General features: G+C 42.3%; 1 protein-coding gene across 14 annotated transcripts in view; it reads right to left on the bottom strand.

The window, feature by feature from the left end:
• Positions 1-1483: 1483 nt before the first annotated feature.
• The window catches only part of Sgms1 (sphingomyelin synthase 1), a 296894-nt gene continuing 281818 nt past the window's right edge, over positions 1484-16559 (bottom strand). For all 14 annotated transcript variants that reach the window (XM_045154617.1, XM_045154610.1, XM_045154666.1 and 11 more), the window contains 3 exons: positions 8053-8206; positions 4240-4406; positions 1484-3053 (listed from right to left, as the gene is read on the bottom strand). In XM_045154617.1, coding sequence (XP_045010552.1) covers positions 2874-3053; positions 4240-4406; positions 8053-8206 — 501 coding nt within the window. In that variant the 3' untranslated portion in view covers positions 1484-2873. The remainder of the gene's footprint in view (positions 3054-4239; positions 4407-8052; positions 8207-16559) is intronic.

Genomic DNA, 16559 nt, shown 5'->3' with positions numbered 1-16559 from the left:
TATATGGTAAAGGTTGATCTATCCAACCAGTGTTTTGTATTGATGTCTTTCCTTTAGGAGCCCACCAAAGTATTGTTAATTCTGAAAGTTACATATTCTGTTTTATTTCCTTGTGTGGGCCCAACTGATTATTTGAAAGATGTTTACTTTTGCTCCCTAGCATTTCAGGCTCCCTTTTCTAGTAAGTCATCTGTAGGTTCAGGAAATGTGCCCATTAATGCCGGTAATCATAAGTAATGTTTCTTGGGAACAATTGGTAAGGTATGTAGCATAGCATTGTGAGGAACATGTCTCATTAGGTGACATACACATTTGTGGTATTGAGAAACTTTGTACATTTAAACTAGTTGTAGTTTCAGGACCCATAATCTGTTTACCTGTTTAAACATTACAACCTCAGAAATTTCTGTAGAAACATTCTTTACCTGTTTAGTCATTGGTGGCTGTATAAACACATCTGAATTGGAGTCCCCTATTAATACTGAGAAGGGTAAAATGAAAGCAAAAATAAGCAGTAATAAACTTGTAATATAATTCCAAAAATTCCAAGGAAATGATAGCAATAGCAAAAGTGTCAGATAACAGGTGCTCCAGGAGGTCGCTAAAAGACTTCTTGGCCCTGCCAAAGAATGTCTCAGATCCGCAGCCCTGCTGAAAGGCGTCCCATCAGCGTCACACTCCAGAGCTGACCGTTGGTGCTGTGTGGCTACTGCCATGATATGTGTCCATATAGTTTCTACTTAATAAAAAAATAAAAATCAAAAAAGGACCAGAGACGCAGCTGAGCATGAAAGCCTTGGGTTCAATCCTTAGCTTGAAAACAAAAGCAAAATAATGCATTTCAAGTTTCTTAGGGGGGAAAAAAAACATTTTAATATAATGCCATAGAAATTCACCCCACTCACTCAACTTAATTTCCCTTTTGAAATACAGTACCTGGTAGATAGACAAGGAAAGTGAAAGCCGTGACAGTTCAACATGGACCTGCCCTAGAAATTCTGCTCAGGTTGTCTCAAGAGCACACCATGTTCCTCTAACACACAGTTCAACAGTTCAAAGCATGGTTTTCTTTCTTGCTTTAATGAATTCACCTAAAGGTTTTTAAAAAATATTTTATTTATTTATTTCCAAGGGGAGGGAGAGGAGTGGTGAATGGACATGGGTACGCCAGGGCCTCTAGCTGCTGCAAACAAACTAAACAAAATCCAGGTGCATGTGCCCCTTTGTGCATCTGGCTTTACGTGGGTACTAGGGAAGTGAACTTGGGTTGTTAAATTTTTGCAGGCAGGTGCCTTAAGTGCTGAGCCATCTCTCCAGCCCCACCTAAAGGTTTTTGTGAAAAATGTGAACACAATATAATAGCCATTTATTTTTGGTATCAGTTTTTATTAAAAAGTGCATTATGATTAATTTATGATTAAGGTAAGCTATAAGATATCAGTTATATTCTGGAATAATAACTTTACAAAGGTTTAAAACAAAAAAAAATTTAAAAGCCTTTTTATTTCCTTCACCATTATTGTTTACGATACAAATATCACCTCGTGAACACACACAGACCCACAGAAGACAATTCTGCTGCACATAGGACAGGATGGATATATATACTTCTCATTCCTAAAAAACCATTTTGTTCTCTGTGTTGGCAAGTATAGAATAGAATACTTCCCCAAACATCGTATGCTAGGAGTAAAACTTAAGAGTTACATGCAGTTTCTGCACAAATAGATTTTAAATAGAACTTTTTTGTTGTTTACCAACAAAATTGTCATGAGAGTATGGATAACTAATTTGTAGCTTTCAAGTTTTAGATATGTGATCGTTTTCAAAACTCTCTTTAAAAAAGATATTCATGGCTGTTGTCAGTGAGTAGTTAAAACTGAACTACCAAATAGACAATGAAATAATTTAAGTGGTACACATATCACTGCCACCTGCTCACAATATGTGAGCAAGCTCTCCCTCTGATTAATACCTCCATTAGTTCAAAACAATTTTAAAACCATAAGCAGTCTTCTGATTTAATTTAGATATAAATGCAAAATTTAGTAGTGTATACATACACGGAATACTTTATTTTAAATAAAAACAATTAAGATTGCCTACTGACCATACAATCAAGACAAGAAAGGCACTAGGAACATAGACAAATTTCTCTCCCAAGAAACATTTTTAAATTTAACTCTCTTCTCTTTGACATGTAAAAATCTTCAAATTTGGTTTTCATAACATCATTTTGAAAAATAAAGTTAGGAAATACTTAGAAAATCACTTTATAACAGAATCTCTGTTTTTTTTGCACTTTTTGATACACTGTCTCTGCTGATTTTTATAAAACCCAAAGTTATCAAACCTCTCTGTGTCTGTCATTTTGAGTATCGGTGCAACAGGTAGAAAGATTTCAGAATCAAACCCCATTCAGATACTTAATAACCCTCATAGAGACATTTGCTAGAAAATGGCTTACAGCCCTATCTTTGGGGCAAGAGATATGAAAAGTATGTTTTCCCAAGAAAATAACACACTTCATTTCCAGATATGACTGGAAAAACCAGAACTTATGATATAAAAGCTTACATTTATGCTGTTGAATCATACACAAAGGAACATGGTGGTTGTGGGTTATATAAATCCCAAACTCAAGAACAGGAAATGTGTACAGTGCATGATAGGTTAAATTTTCTTTATTGTTGTCCAACGCAGGTCCTTTGGAGAGAAAAATAGATCACAGTGCTGACCAGGTAACTCAATAGGTTAAGTCAAGGTAACTGTTGAAAGATAATAGCATTAGGGAGGTGTTTGTTTATGGCATCTTCTCTCATGGAGTTCTTAGCACTTCGGACAGCTCCTCTTTCCCCAACTTTGTACAGCTGTTAAGTGTCGTTCACCAAGCGGCTGTATTTAACTTGTCTACCGAGGTGGACCACAGGCCAGGGGAAGGGCCAATGGTAAGATCGAGGTACAATTCCTTGGACATTCTTTTCAAAGTACTGAAATGGCCTATACCACCACACCCTGGCCAGGAGGTTCATCTGGGAAGCTTCCTTTAGCACCTAAGAAAACAAAGAACATACACATTTTTCTAACAATTTCTCAGTTTTAAGTTCAAATACTTTCCATGCTAAATAAAAGCCACTCTGGGCCTCAGGCTTGCCACGGCCACCCACATGTTCCAGCTTCACTTTTATTTTTGCATGTGCATGCATGTATCTATGTGTATGGGGACATGTGTACACACGTGCATGTCTATGTTGAGCACTGTCTTCTGTGGCACTCTTCTTTTTTTGAGACAGTCTCACACAGAGCTTGGAACTCACTATTGAGCTAGACAACCATCGGCGAGCCTTTGGGATGCTGTCTCTGCCTCCCCGGCAGAGATGAGGGGATTACAGGTGTGTGCCACCACACCTGGCATTACACCTGGGTGGCAGAGATCCAAGCTGGGTCTTCGTGCGCCACTGCAAGCACCTTGCCCACCGAGTCGCCTCCCCAGCCCCTCGCCTCACTCTCAGATCGCCCTCCTAACATACTTCCAAACTGCGTACGCTTTCAAGTAGGGTCCCTTCCTCATGGAAAGCCAAATAAGCTTGATGTCAGTAGGACAAAGAGAAGGACAGCTCCTTCTCTTGACTATTATTAAATACCTCAATCTTTTTTTTTTTTTTTGGCTCTTATGTTAAAAAGAAAAAGGCTTAATCAAATGTTAAATATTAAGTTGGTGGCAGGCCCTGGGCAACAAGAGGGTAGGGATGAAAATTAAACAAAGACTAAACAAAGGCTCAGAAAATACTTTTCATAAGGGCTAGAGATTGCTTAATGGTTAGGGCACTTGCTTGGGAGGCCTAAGAACCCAGGTTCAATTCCCTGGTAGCCATGTAGACCAGATGCACAAGGTAGGTGCACATGAGTGGCTGGACGCCCTCAGCCATTCCCTCTCTATGTGCTTCATTCTCTCCTCCCAAAATAAATAAATAAAATATTTAAAACAAACTAAAACAAAGGAAAATACTTTTCATAGACAGTGAAAGGGTGATAGGCATTTTAGAAGGAAGCGTTAACAACCCCCTTTTCAAGTTGACCCCAAAGAGGATCAATGTGACAGAAGACAGTCCAATTTTAGTTGAGCATCCTTTAAGAACTGTAGATTCCTTGTCCTTCCCCTATCCCTTACTCCTGCCCTAGCCAACAATACCAAGCAGGGACAAAAGTGAGCCAAAATCAAACAGGAAGGGCACTCACTTGCTGATTGGCCATAGTGTGATACCACCAGAAGAGCCTCGTGGTGATGTAATACGCCACCACCACGTCCACAGTGTAGTGGTCATGCGCCAAGAGAATGCAGAAGATTCCAACGATGCTGAGAAGCCAGCAAAGCCAGTGGTACCACCACAGTCGCCGAGGGGAATCTAAAAATAAAAAAAGCAGAAATTCGCAATAGTCTTATCCCCAAATGCTACTAAGGGCACATAACTGTGCCTCTGCCACCTTATGGGTCCTATCACCTCAAGTTTTATCTTCTGAAAACACACAGATGTAGCAAATCTAAGGCTTTTCTCTGTTCCAGGCTTATGATAATTTGACTTGCAGTGGTAATGCATGTCATGTCATTAACTGATTCATATAAACATAGTTTGAAAGATGAATCTAAGTAAGGACAGGTTAGTGAATCATGATCCATTTACAAAAGTGTCCACTAGCATTTAATTTAGTTTCACCTGAAGCTAATTTGGGGTTAGTGCTCTATACAATCAATACCTAGTGCTCCACAGATCCTTATACATGGACTAAGCAACTGGAATAGCTACAACTGTCACATTATTTTCCATTTTCTGCTATTATACAGCAATATGAAAGACTTTGAGACTTCAATTTTTCCAAATACAAACAGAAGAACCAAAATGCTTGGGAATTATATTACAAATGTCTTCCCAAAGATAAGACACTGCCACAAAATTACTTGTCTGTATCTGTATCTGTGGAGGTACTTGAGGAAATCAGTTATTAGTACAGGCTTGTTGTTGCAGTCCGGTTCGCATTGCTGGTAGAAATCACCCAACCAAGAGCAGCTTCTGGGAAAAAGATGTTTATTTTGGCTTACAGGCTCGAGGGGAAGCTCCACGATGGCAGGGGAAAACGATGGCATGAGCAGAGAGGGTGGACATCACCCCTGCCCAACATAAGGTGGACAACAGCAACAGGAGGGTGTGCCAAACACTGGCATGGGGAAACTGGCTATAAAGCCCATAAGCCCACCCCCAACAATACACTCCCTCCAGGAGGCATTAATTCCCAAATATCCATCAGCTGGGGAGCTAGCATTCAGAACACCTAAGTTTATGGGGGACACCTGAATCAAACCACCACACTTGTCTTTCTTCTTTGCATTCTCAATGGGTAGTGGTTCAGAGGATGTAGGATTTCAGGCAGAAAGTTTGATGAATGCATCCACCTTTCTTTACACCAGTGGAGAAAGGTGTTGGCTTTCATTTGATTTTCAAGAGGTCCAACAAGCTGTCATTCACTCAGCCAATATGCATCTACCATATATCCAAGGACATATTTTACTCTAGTTACCTAGATTAATGATCAAAGCAGGCCAAGGGCCTACCTCTGAAGGGAAATCCCTCCATAGGAGGGAAGAGGGGCTAGAGTCTACAATTACAGTAAAATGTGCATTGTACTACACAGAAAAAAAATTTTTTAAGTTAGCAGAACTCATGCAGGGTGTGATGGTTTGGGAATGAGTTTCTAGGTCATGTTAACTGAGGTAAAACAAACTGACCCTGAATGAGGGTGGCACCATCCCCCGGGCTGGAAGTCCTGGACTGTGCAAGAAGAGAAAGGTGAGTTGAGCACCAGCACCCATCTCTCTGCTTACTGACTATGGCCGGAATGTGACTGGCTGTCACACGCTCCCGCCACCATGCCTTCCCTGCCAGGACGGACAGCATCCCTGGAAACTGTAAGCCTGAGTACACCCTCCCCCCTTAGGTTGCTTTGGTAAGATACTTCATCACAGCAATTGGAAAAATGACCAATAAAAGGGTGATCAGAGGAAGTGGGAGTAAAGATTCATTTTCAATTTTATTTATTTGCAAGGAGAGAGAGGGAGCATGGGTGTGCCAGAGCTTCTAGCCACTGCAAATGAACTCCAGATACATGCACCACTTTGTACATCTGGCTTTATATAGGTTCTGGGCAATCAAACCTGGGTCTTTAAGACTCTACAGGCAAGCACATGAACTCCTGGCCATCTCTCCAGCCCACAGTTCAATTTTAAATAGGGGAGTAGCACCTTAACAACACAATAGCAGTTGTTACACATTTTCTGGGCAGCTCTTGCCCACCCATGGCACGCATTCTAAAGATGAGGAAACAAGGATGTAGAGAGAATTTTTCTCAGAATCACAAAGTTGGGATAGCACCAAGTTCAAAATCAAGAGTTTTATGACCCTTGTGAGGTCTCCCCACTTTACAAGAGGCACAGTGCATTGCTGTTAGAGTCTAACCTTTTACATCAGTAAACAACTTCAGGTATTGATTAGCAGAGGACAAAAGCTCTCTGACTTCCAAAGCTCTCATTTTCTATACCTGGTAACACTGGTATGAGGGCTAGACTGTGCCTTATGAACTCTGAACAAACATTTGTAGAATTTCATGTATTTTATCACATGCTAACTACAAGCAGAACACCCACCTGTTCTCCTTTGTCTTTCTCATGCTCGCCTCAGCACCTTCTTATCTCTTTCTGGGCCCTGACTCGCCCCTCCCCTCTTTCTTCTATCCTGCAACCCACCCTGGGATGAGTTAGGTCTGATTACTCCTTTGTACCCTCGCTTCTCCCGACCCTTGACGCCACCATGAAAGTTCAGGTCACAGCCTCCTCCAAATGATCACAGCAGTAGTAAAGTGCCAACGCATCTCCTGGTCTCTAGTCTTGTCCATTCTGCCAGCTGGGGCGCCACTCTGAAGAGTACCCCAGATGGCTCTGTTCCCTCCATCCCAACCCCATGTGCATCAGATAGACGATCAGACTCATCGTATGGCTCAGGGTACCTTCTGTTCTGGTTGCCACTTACCTGTCTATTTTCTCTCCTCATTACTACCCTTACTCTTAGCTCCAGTCAGACTTTCTAGGGTCACATTGCTCACAAGACATGTTCATGCTGCAGTGTGTGTCCTTCTACAAAAGCAGTCTGCTGGACTTGGCACTTTAAATGGGACAAACCTCATTAAACTGCTCCTAACAACAAAATTTGATAATGAAATTTTCTAGAGAAATGAATAACCACTCTGTGGTTCATTTGTAGTGCTGAATACCTAACAGCAATTACAATGAATGAACCAAAATCAAGAGGAGAAAAAAAGTAACAGAAGATATATCATCATACTATCAGTGTAAGATTCAAAGCTATAAATAGTACCACTCAAGTAGAAAAACATGCATGAAAATGAGAGAAAAAAGGAGTGAAATGGTTTTAATCGTGTGTTTACATTTTATAATATATTAACATGTTTCCCTTTAAAAGGGTACCACATTACATTGAGCAGTGTATAGGGGTATCTATAATATCATGTTGTTTCACAGTAAAATATTTTAAATATGCTCCTTCAAGGAAATTTTCCATTTATTCTGTGCTTCTCAGCCTATGGCATGAGGGCCGGATGTAGCTCAGTATCAAGAACTTGAAAACCTACTACTGTGCCAACACAATTCTCCACCATCAAATCAGGCTGGATGCTACATTTCTGTGTCCTTGTGAGATTTCCTACTGGCGCATTAGCAGCTAATTCACTGGCTCATAACCCAACCTAAGAAGCACCCCCACACCTCAGACCAGAGCTGACATCCAGGAACAAGACATCCCTTTAAGAAATGCAGCTATGATCTTCCATACATTTTCCCTGTGCTGAGGTGAGATGCGGCTCCTGTCTTGCCGAAGCCTCCAGTCCTGCTTTATCAGGCTTTCCACCAAACGTGAAGTTCCTAAGGCCCAGGGACCATGGGAAAGAGCAGGTGAGGAAACTGTAATGGAAGGATTTTATACTTACACTCTTTGATAAATAAGTAGGTGAGTGTTAGCATGACTGTGTGGCCACTGTACAGGTAGTCCCCACACATGTTGTGAGAGCCAGTGATAGACAAGCCACCTCCAGCAATGAGTTTCATTATTCTCCGTACTTGGGCTTCCCAGTCTCCAAACAGCTAGCAGAAAGGGAGAAAACAAGACTTGTTATTAGCCCACATGAAAGTTTGTTACCACTCCTACTTATGTCTAGAATTATGCTTTAGTTAAGACATAAAATCCTCACCATGAAATTGCCTACTCAATGTTCATCATTCCCGTGTCAGCCCCTAGAAGACGTACGGCACTGATGACGAAGCATTTGGTTTTAGAATTTTCCTAAGATATGAGTATTTCTTAACAGTAAATTTTAACCATGTTTACTTTTTTTGCAGGGAGGCTTAGGGCTTTAGTCGGGTCTAATTCATGCTAGAAAAGTGCTCTACCACTAAGCCTCATGTCCCTACCCAGATTTTTTAATAAAGTAAAAGAGAGAGACTATGTGACTGCTTGATTTATTGGAACTGCCACTTTGGAAAAAAGAAAAACATAACTCTGGGGGAAATTTAGGAATTATTTTGGCCATTCTTAGTCTTAGGACAATAGTTCTAACTTCTTAGCTCAAGCACTTGGAGGTAGGTAGACCAATGCAATAAACAAGGGACTCAGGAGGATGTATCATCAATCATGTGACATAATGTGAGCAAAGCTGGGTGTCTTCACTTTTAGCAAGAGTGGAAGAAAAGTTTATTCAATGATATCACTGCAGGTGATGAAACCTGGGCTATTCATCGGAGTGTAAAATGGCTTGAAAAACCCGCTTATACTTGTCCACCAAGTAATATGTGCAAATGTTTGTATTTTATGCTTGCAGCACTACTCTTTTTTCTAGTTGGCTAATTTAATCTCCATGATCTTTTTTCAACATCTTACTACTAATAATCCAACTTTCAGAAACATGTTTTATTAAAATTTTCCTTTACATAAAGCAATCAAAAGTCTGAATTAAGGATTGTAGGCTGCCCAGACCACACATGAAGTATGACTCCAATGCAAAGGGATTCACAACTGCTTAGAACAGAAGAGAGCTGATTACCACCAGATTCGGTGGTAGGGCACTTCAGAAATGAGACTGAGAAGAGATGGTAAATTCTCCAGATATTATCAAGCTTTAGGGGTGGGAGATGGCTCACTGGCTCAAGGCAGTTGCTCTAAAAGACTGCTGACCATAGTACATAGCACCTATGTGAAGCTAGTTGCAAAGTGATGCATGTCTACAATACCAGTGTGTGCTGAAAGAAATGGAAGGCAGACTCCAGAGAATTCCAAAGTTCACAGGCCAGCTGGCCTGGCACCCCCAGTAGCAAACAATAACAGGGACCCTGTCTCAAATGAGGTGGAAAGAGAAAATCAAGACCATGAGATTTGAGGTGAAGTATCAATTTGTATCAAACTTATCAAAGGCAACTCCAGGAAAGAGAATTTCTGAAACAAACATAAAGAGGACTTCAAATTCTTAAGCAAGTGATTTCTACTTTAGAATCCTCTAGGCCCATTCATATTCTAACTAAGAATTTTTATATGTGTTAGAGTTTCAAATAGTTGTCATCTTTGTTCTCTTTTCTAGGAACTATGGGAGATATCTCCTACCACCCAGTGTAAGCACAGAGAAAAGAAGGAACAGAATGCTCTTTCTGGTGGCAATGAAGGGGGAGGGGGGGACAACTGCAGCTCTCATGCTGGGCTGGAAAGTGACCAGCCCTGATCTCTGCAGACTGGTCTTCAAGAACAAGATGCTTATGGAATATTTAAGGCCTTTGACTATAATCAGAAGCTTAAGTTATAGATAGATAAATTCACAGACTACTACTAAAGGAAAAGCAAAGCAGATTACTAACTCCACAGGAAACAAAGTAATATGCAGGAAGGGAAAACTTCAGGCAATGGCATGGCTTCACTATGAACAGCATTTATAGACCTGTAATACCATAAGCCCTGAACACGGAGCTAACCAGGATAGAGGACCACAGGGGAAAGACAAGGCAGAAGCTCAAAGGAGTATACCTGAGATGACAGGGAAAGCGACAAAACTGTGGAGGAGACCACATCCTCGCTCTTCTCAGCAAAGTCAATAACAGAGAGATTCGATATTAAGAAATTATAGCTAGAAAGCTGGGTGTGGTGGCACATGCCTGTAATCCCAATACTTGGAAGGCAGAGACAGGAGAAGCAGGAGTTCAAGGCCATCCTCCGCTACATAGTAAGCCTGAGGCAAGATTACATGAGACCTGTCTCAAAAACACAACAAAAACTTAGATCCAGGAGTGGTGTTATCACTTGTAATTGCTTGCAATCCAAGCGCTAGAAGGTGGAAGTAGTAGGATAAAAGGGGAAAAAAAAATCTCTCTCAATATGTATAGTACATACAGAAGAAGAAAGAGAAGGAAGGAAACAACGTTCCCATCCCCTTGAGAGACAACAATAAACAAGACAAAATCTGCAGCATTAAGACTCAATGGTAACATCTAGAGATCATGTTGAGCTAAAAGGAAGTGGCCTTGATATCCACGACCTCCAAGTGGCTGATGTAATCTACACAAGATCTGCATGATAGCAGGAAAAAAAACCTGATGACATCAAAATAAAAGAAAGACTAGCTAGAAAGAAGATGGGATTCAGTGGAAGGAGGTTTTGAAGGGGAAAGAGAAGGTGGTGGGAGGGGAATATGATTACGTTTGTTTAGGCAAGCTGTCAATAAATATTTAGTTAACAGGGCTGGAGAGATGGCTTAGCGGTTAAGCGCTTGCCTGTGAAGACTAAGGACCCCGGTTCGAGGCTCGGTTCCCCAGGTCCCACGTTAGCCAGATGCACAAGGGGGCGCACGCGTCTGGAGTTCGTTTGCAGAGGCTGGAAGCCCTGGCGCACCCATTCTCTCTCTCTCCCTCTATCTGTCTTTCTCTCTGTGTCTGTCGCTCTCAAATAAATAAATAAAAATTAAAAAAAAATATTTAGTTAACAGTAGGAGGTAGGAGGAGGGCGGGGTGTGGCGGTACAAACTTTTAATCCCAGCACTTGGAATGCGGAAGATGATCGCTGTGAGTTCAAGGGTACCCTGGGTCAGCCTGGGCTAGAGTGAGACCCTTCCTCGAAAAACAAACAAAAACAAATTAACAGGAAGTAGGAAAGGGGACCAAAATGGGATCAAGGCCCCCCCCCAAAAAAAACACAATAACTATTTTTTAAGTTTTGAATGAAAACTTTGACCTTGTTCTGGCATAACAATGAGCATCATATAGAATTAAACTAGGGTCCTAACCTTGGCATCTTTGTACTTTATGCTATTTGTAATTATCCTTCCAGGGGCAGAGGCTATAGCTCAGTGACAGACCATTTGCCTTGCATGTAAGAGTTCAAACCACACCACACACGTGCACATGTGTGTGCTAGTCCTCCAGACTCTCTGTGTTTTGAACACTGTAGACCACACTCCTAAAGCAGCATCATCTGTAACTTTCATTCTCATTTTAAAATGAAAATCTTTTGGGGAACCTGGATGCTCTGGAAGACAAGGAGAAATGAAGAAGCACGTATGCCAGTGAAGAAACAAGAGAAACAAATCAACACTGCATTACCTACAGGTGTCCTTCAAACCCCTAAGTGTTCTTTTTTTTTTTTTGTAATTTTATTATATTCATTTATTTATGTGCAAGGACAGGCAGAAAGAGAGAGAAAATATGAGAATGAGAATGAACATGCCAGGGCCTCTAGCCACTGCAAACAAACTCCAGATGCATGTGCCCCCTTGGGCATCTTGCTTACATGGGTACTGGAGAAACAAACCTGGGTCCTTTGGCTTCACAGGCAAGCACCTTAACCAGTAAGCCATCTCTCCAGCCCTTAGTGGCCTTTTTTAAAAAAAGTATCTTCCCATGTTTTCCAACTGTATGTAAGGAGAAAGCCTCTTAAGCTTAGGAAAACAGGAAAGGGGGTAGGATGTTTACAACTACATAAAAATTATCATTGTTGGGCTGGAGAGATGGCTTAGTGGTTAAGTGCTTGCCTGTGAAGCCTAAGGACCCTGGTTCAAGGCTCGATTCCCCAGGACCCATGTTAGCCAGATGCACAAGGGGGCGCACACATCTGGAGTTCGTTTGCAGTGGCTGGAAGCCCTGGCACGCCCATTCTCTGTCTCTATCTGCCTCTTTGTCTGTTCGCTCTTAAATAAATAAACAAAAAAATTTTTAAAATATCATTGTTGTTATTATTTATTTGAGAGAGAGAGAGAGAGAGAGAGAGAGAGAGAGAGAGAGAGAGAGAGAGAATGGGCATGCCAGAGTCTCTAGCCACTGCAGATAAACTCCAGACCCATGTGCCACCTTGTGCATCTGGCTTATATGGGTACTAGGGAATTGAACCTGGGTCCTGAGGCTTTGTAGGCAAGCACCTTAACCACTAAGCCATATCTCCAGCCCCTACTCTTTTTTTTTTTTATTTGATTGTCTGTTTTTGAGGTAGGGTCTCACTCTAGCCCAGACTGACCTGAAATTTACTACATAGTCTCAGGGTGGCCTCAAACTCATGGCAATCCTCTTACCTCTGCCTCTGTAATGCTGGGATTAAAAGTGTGCAGCACCAGATCCAGCTGTTACTATTTTGAGACAGGGTGTCATACAGTCCAGGCTGGCACTGAACTTACTCCATGGCTGAGACTAGACCTGAACTCTGATTCTCATGACTCCTCCTCCCAAGTGCTGGGATAATAAACATGTGTTGCCACATCTGGTTTTTGCAGAGCTGGGCAATGAATTAAGGGCTTTGTGTATTTTAGGCAAGCACTGACTATACTACTGTCCCTAGCCCCTAAACTACGTTTTGAAAAGAAACAAGGAACTCTAGCTGCACAGGTGGTTAGAGCAGGGTACTTATGAGTTAACATCTCTATCATGTACCCAGCACCTAAAGATCACGGAAAAAGAGGTGGAGTTGGAATCAGACTTTACCAAGAGGACACAGGACGTGGTCAGATGGAGGTATGAACTCCATTATGGAAAAATAGCAAAGCTTTAAAAGGCAAGGGGAGCCAGTGAGAGCAAGTGCACGCTGGTGGGGGCTGAGCGGAAAGCAGTGGCTGTCTCTAAAGCAAACTCCAGAGCGACTCCAGGCTAGTCACGGCTCCTCTGATGACTGGCCAGGATACCCTGGGCAGCTCAAGCAGCTGCGGATATGAAAAGGATATGCTGAAACCACCAGCAAAGTCATCTCTAAGCACAAATCATCATAGTTCTCCAGCAGTTTACGTGGCTGTGACCTCTGACCCATTTGCAGCACTGCTTCTGGGAGTCGAGACCAAAGAAATGGTCTTGAACATGAAGAAGAGCTTTACCAAATAACTCACTGAAATACTCACAAAAGCAACAGTCTGGGAACTGGCCAATAGCTTCTCCTGTGCTCTACCCAGCCTCCTTCAGGGCAGCAGGCACAGGATTAGAACCCACTGCAAACACACAGTTAGGGCTTAAGTTTGATGTCCTAGCTCAGGACTTGAGGTGATTCAAATGCACATGAAAATCTCAGAACTACTGAGCAAAGTTTTAACTATAAGTCATTAAAAATAATCATAAAGATTAGATAGGACATTTGTATTTTAAACATTTCCCTCTTGGGAAGAAAATATTTGTGTGTGTGTGTGTTTGTGGTGGGCACACACGTTGGCATTTGTGTGGGTGTACATCATGAGTGCAGGTGTGTGTGGCAACGTGAGCTTGATGTTGGGTACCTTCATCAATAATGTCCACCTTATTATTTAAGACAGGTTGTTCACTGAACCTGGAGCTCACTGATTTGGCTAGACAAGCTAATGAGCAAAGGCTTAGGATTCCAAGCTGTTCTTGCCCCTAGCAGCAGATTGCAGCTGTACACCCGGCTTCCATGCAGGTGCTGGGGAGCTGACCTCAGAGCCTCACGGCTGTGCAATAAGCCTATCAGTGGCTGCTACACTTCGCATAACCCTTTAACTGTGTCTTTGAAAGCCTAGTCACAGACAAAGCCCAGAATTCCGCACTCTAAATGCTCACAGGAGTACAAGGAAGTTGTTTTCTGTCCCAAAGCAGCTCCCATCCTCTTGTTTCCTCTTCCTGGGTGAGAGTGAGTACTTGCAGTTTTGAGATTTGTGTTGCCTTTGAATCCAGGCAAAAGACATGAATGAATCAAAAATAGACACAAAACAGCATCTTTCATAGGTCACAGAGTTTTAAATTTTCTGGCATGTGAACACGTGTGCACAGATGTGTGCTCTCCATGTACATGAGTGCAGAGGCCAGAGCTCTTGAGAGAACCTCTCTTTGAACTCAGACCTTCCACTTTCTACTCAACTGGCTGACCAGGCAAGCCTGAGCATAAGACCTGGGGTTCCAGGACGTGTGGTCACGCACAGCTTTCAGGCGCACGTTGGGGCAGGAACTCAGGCCTTCGTGCTTGAAGCACTGCTACCCACCAGCCAGCTCCTCAGCCGCACACTTCGCATTTTTGTTTCTTTCCCCAGTCTGCCAGCTACCACGTATTTTTGTGTATGCCCTCAAACAGCTGCAAAATATTCTGCCCAAGATGATTTGAATGTACCCAGTGGAAGAAGGAACAAACTGAACTTGTCATTCCACTGTAACTGGAGTTGGAGCCTCCTCTTCTGAACATCCATTGTAAAGACTGAGGTGATCTGGAGGAAGTGCTAGATCCCTACTACTACAAAAATTATGGTCCAGGGTTATGGGAAATCAGTTTTCAGAAAAAAAATAAAGTTTCTTCAAACTAGTGAATGGAGAGGAAATAAAGTAAACTGATAAAGTCACTTAAACAATTACAAAAAAAAACCCAGAAATTAAGAGCAGCAGAAAAAAAAGTTTCTGATTGAGGGACAGCATCAGTGCTTATCATTTAAAACAAAATGGTCTCTCAAAGGTATATTTTCAATGTGGAAAGGAGTTCCTCAAAGCTCTGGTGATAGTCTGTTCCTTCTCACACAGTCTGCAGAAGCCGAGTGCACCTGCTTCTTCTCACTGCGTCAGCAGGGTTGGGGTGATTCCTGAACTTGAGCCCCTACTTGGGAGGGGGGGTACATCTTACCACTTGAACTCATCCAAGGATGCTTCACAGATTAGTGGCTTTGGTCTAACAGATCAAGGGCTGAGAATGAATGCAAAGGGCATGTGTTATTCACAATAATTCTTGACCATTACTAATGCTTCACCTCTCAGTGGCCAAGAAAACTCAAGGCAAATCTTGCCTCAGTCCTAAGCCACCTACTGGTGGAAATTTGGCCTGCGACCTATGTTATTTGACCCCTTATATATACATTCAGGCAGAGATGCTTCTGTCATTGATACGCCACACACAAGACAGTGCTTCTGTAACATTACAATGGAGCTGATCTCTTCCCATCACCTGGTGATGGTGTAGGGCAGCCCATTAGCCATGTCTATGGTGATGCTGATATAAACCCATGGCACTGCCAGTCATACAAAAGTGTAGCATGGGCTGGAGATTGTTTAGCGGTTAAGGTGCTTGCCTGCAATGCCTACGAACCCAGGTTTGATTCCTCAGACCCCACATAAGCCAGATGCACAGGGCAGCACATGCATCTGGAGTTTGCAGTGGTTAGAGGTCCTGGCACACCCTTTCTCTCCCCTCTCCTTCCCTAAATAAGCAAATCAATGTTATTTAAAAAATGTGCAGCCTGCATAGTTGTGTGTGGTATATAGTATGTGATAATGAATGACTATCTTGGTGGTTTAAATATCTACTGTATTGTGCAGTAACACAGTATCTTACAGGACAACTGCTTAGGAGGGTGCAAGCCTTTAAGAATGTAAACACAAGCTGCCTGCACTTTCTCTCTGGGCCCTTGACCCAGAGGTTTAGACACCCAGGCACAGCTAACCTCACTTATTCCCCAGTTCCCTGTCACACCACTTCTTTCCTAGTAATCTCTCTGCTTACCATGTCCACTTGTCAAACCTCTACTTGTCCTTCTTAGACTTGGCTTAGACTCTGCTCTCCGTTAAGGTGTAGGCAGCACTTGGGAGTGTAGCTGCCGTCTCTCCCGTGCTTCCTCAAGTGCAGCACGGAAGAGCAAACAAGCAAGAGAGCAGCCTACTGGGTTCCATGTGGCTCATGACTTTGGAGGCCCCTGGGAGGAGGATGGGGCACTTGCTGGGTACATCTCTATGCCCTTAACATTCACCACTATGCCTGTCTAGGACAGGCTTTCTTGAAACATTTACTCAGGAAAATAGCAGCCTGCATGTATCAACAAAATCACATCAACAATCTGGTTCACCTTATGGTATGGGAGAGTGATGTCTTCTCTTCAGTGAGAAAACCAAGTAGAAGCTTTGGGGGCATAAGATGTTGCAATTATATACATATTAAATATAAAACATAACAAGAAAGGAATCATAATGTGTAAACAGCATCATTCTTATGAGAAATGTAAGAAAC

This window comes from Jaculus jaculus, chromosome 1 (genome assembly GCF_020740685.1).
Source record: "Jaculus jaculus isolate mJacJac1 chromosome 1, mJacJac1.mat.Y.cur, whole genome shotgun sequence".
Lineage (NCBI taxonomy): Eukaryota > Metazoa > Chordata > Mammalia > Rodentia > Dipodidae > Jaculus > Jaculus jaculus.
The sequence above is the reverse complement of the archived record's forward strand: the minus strand, read 5'-3'. Positions and strand labels throughout refer to the sequence as shown.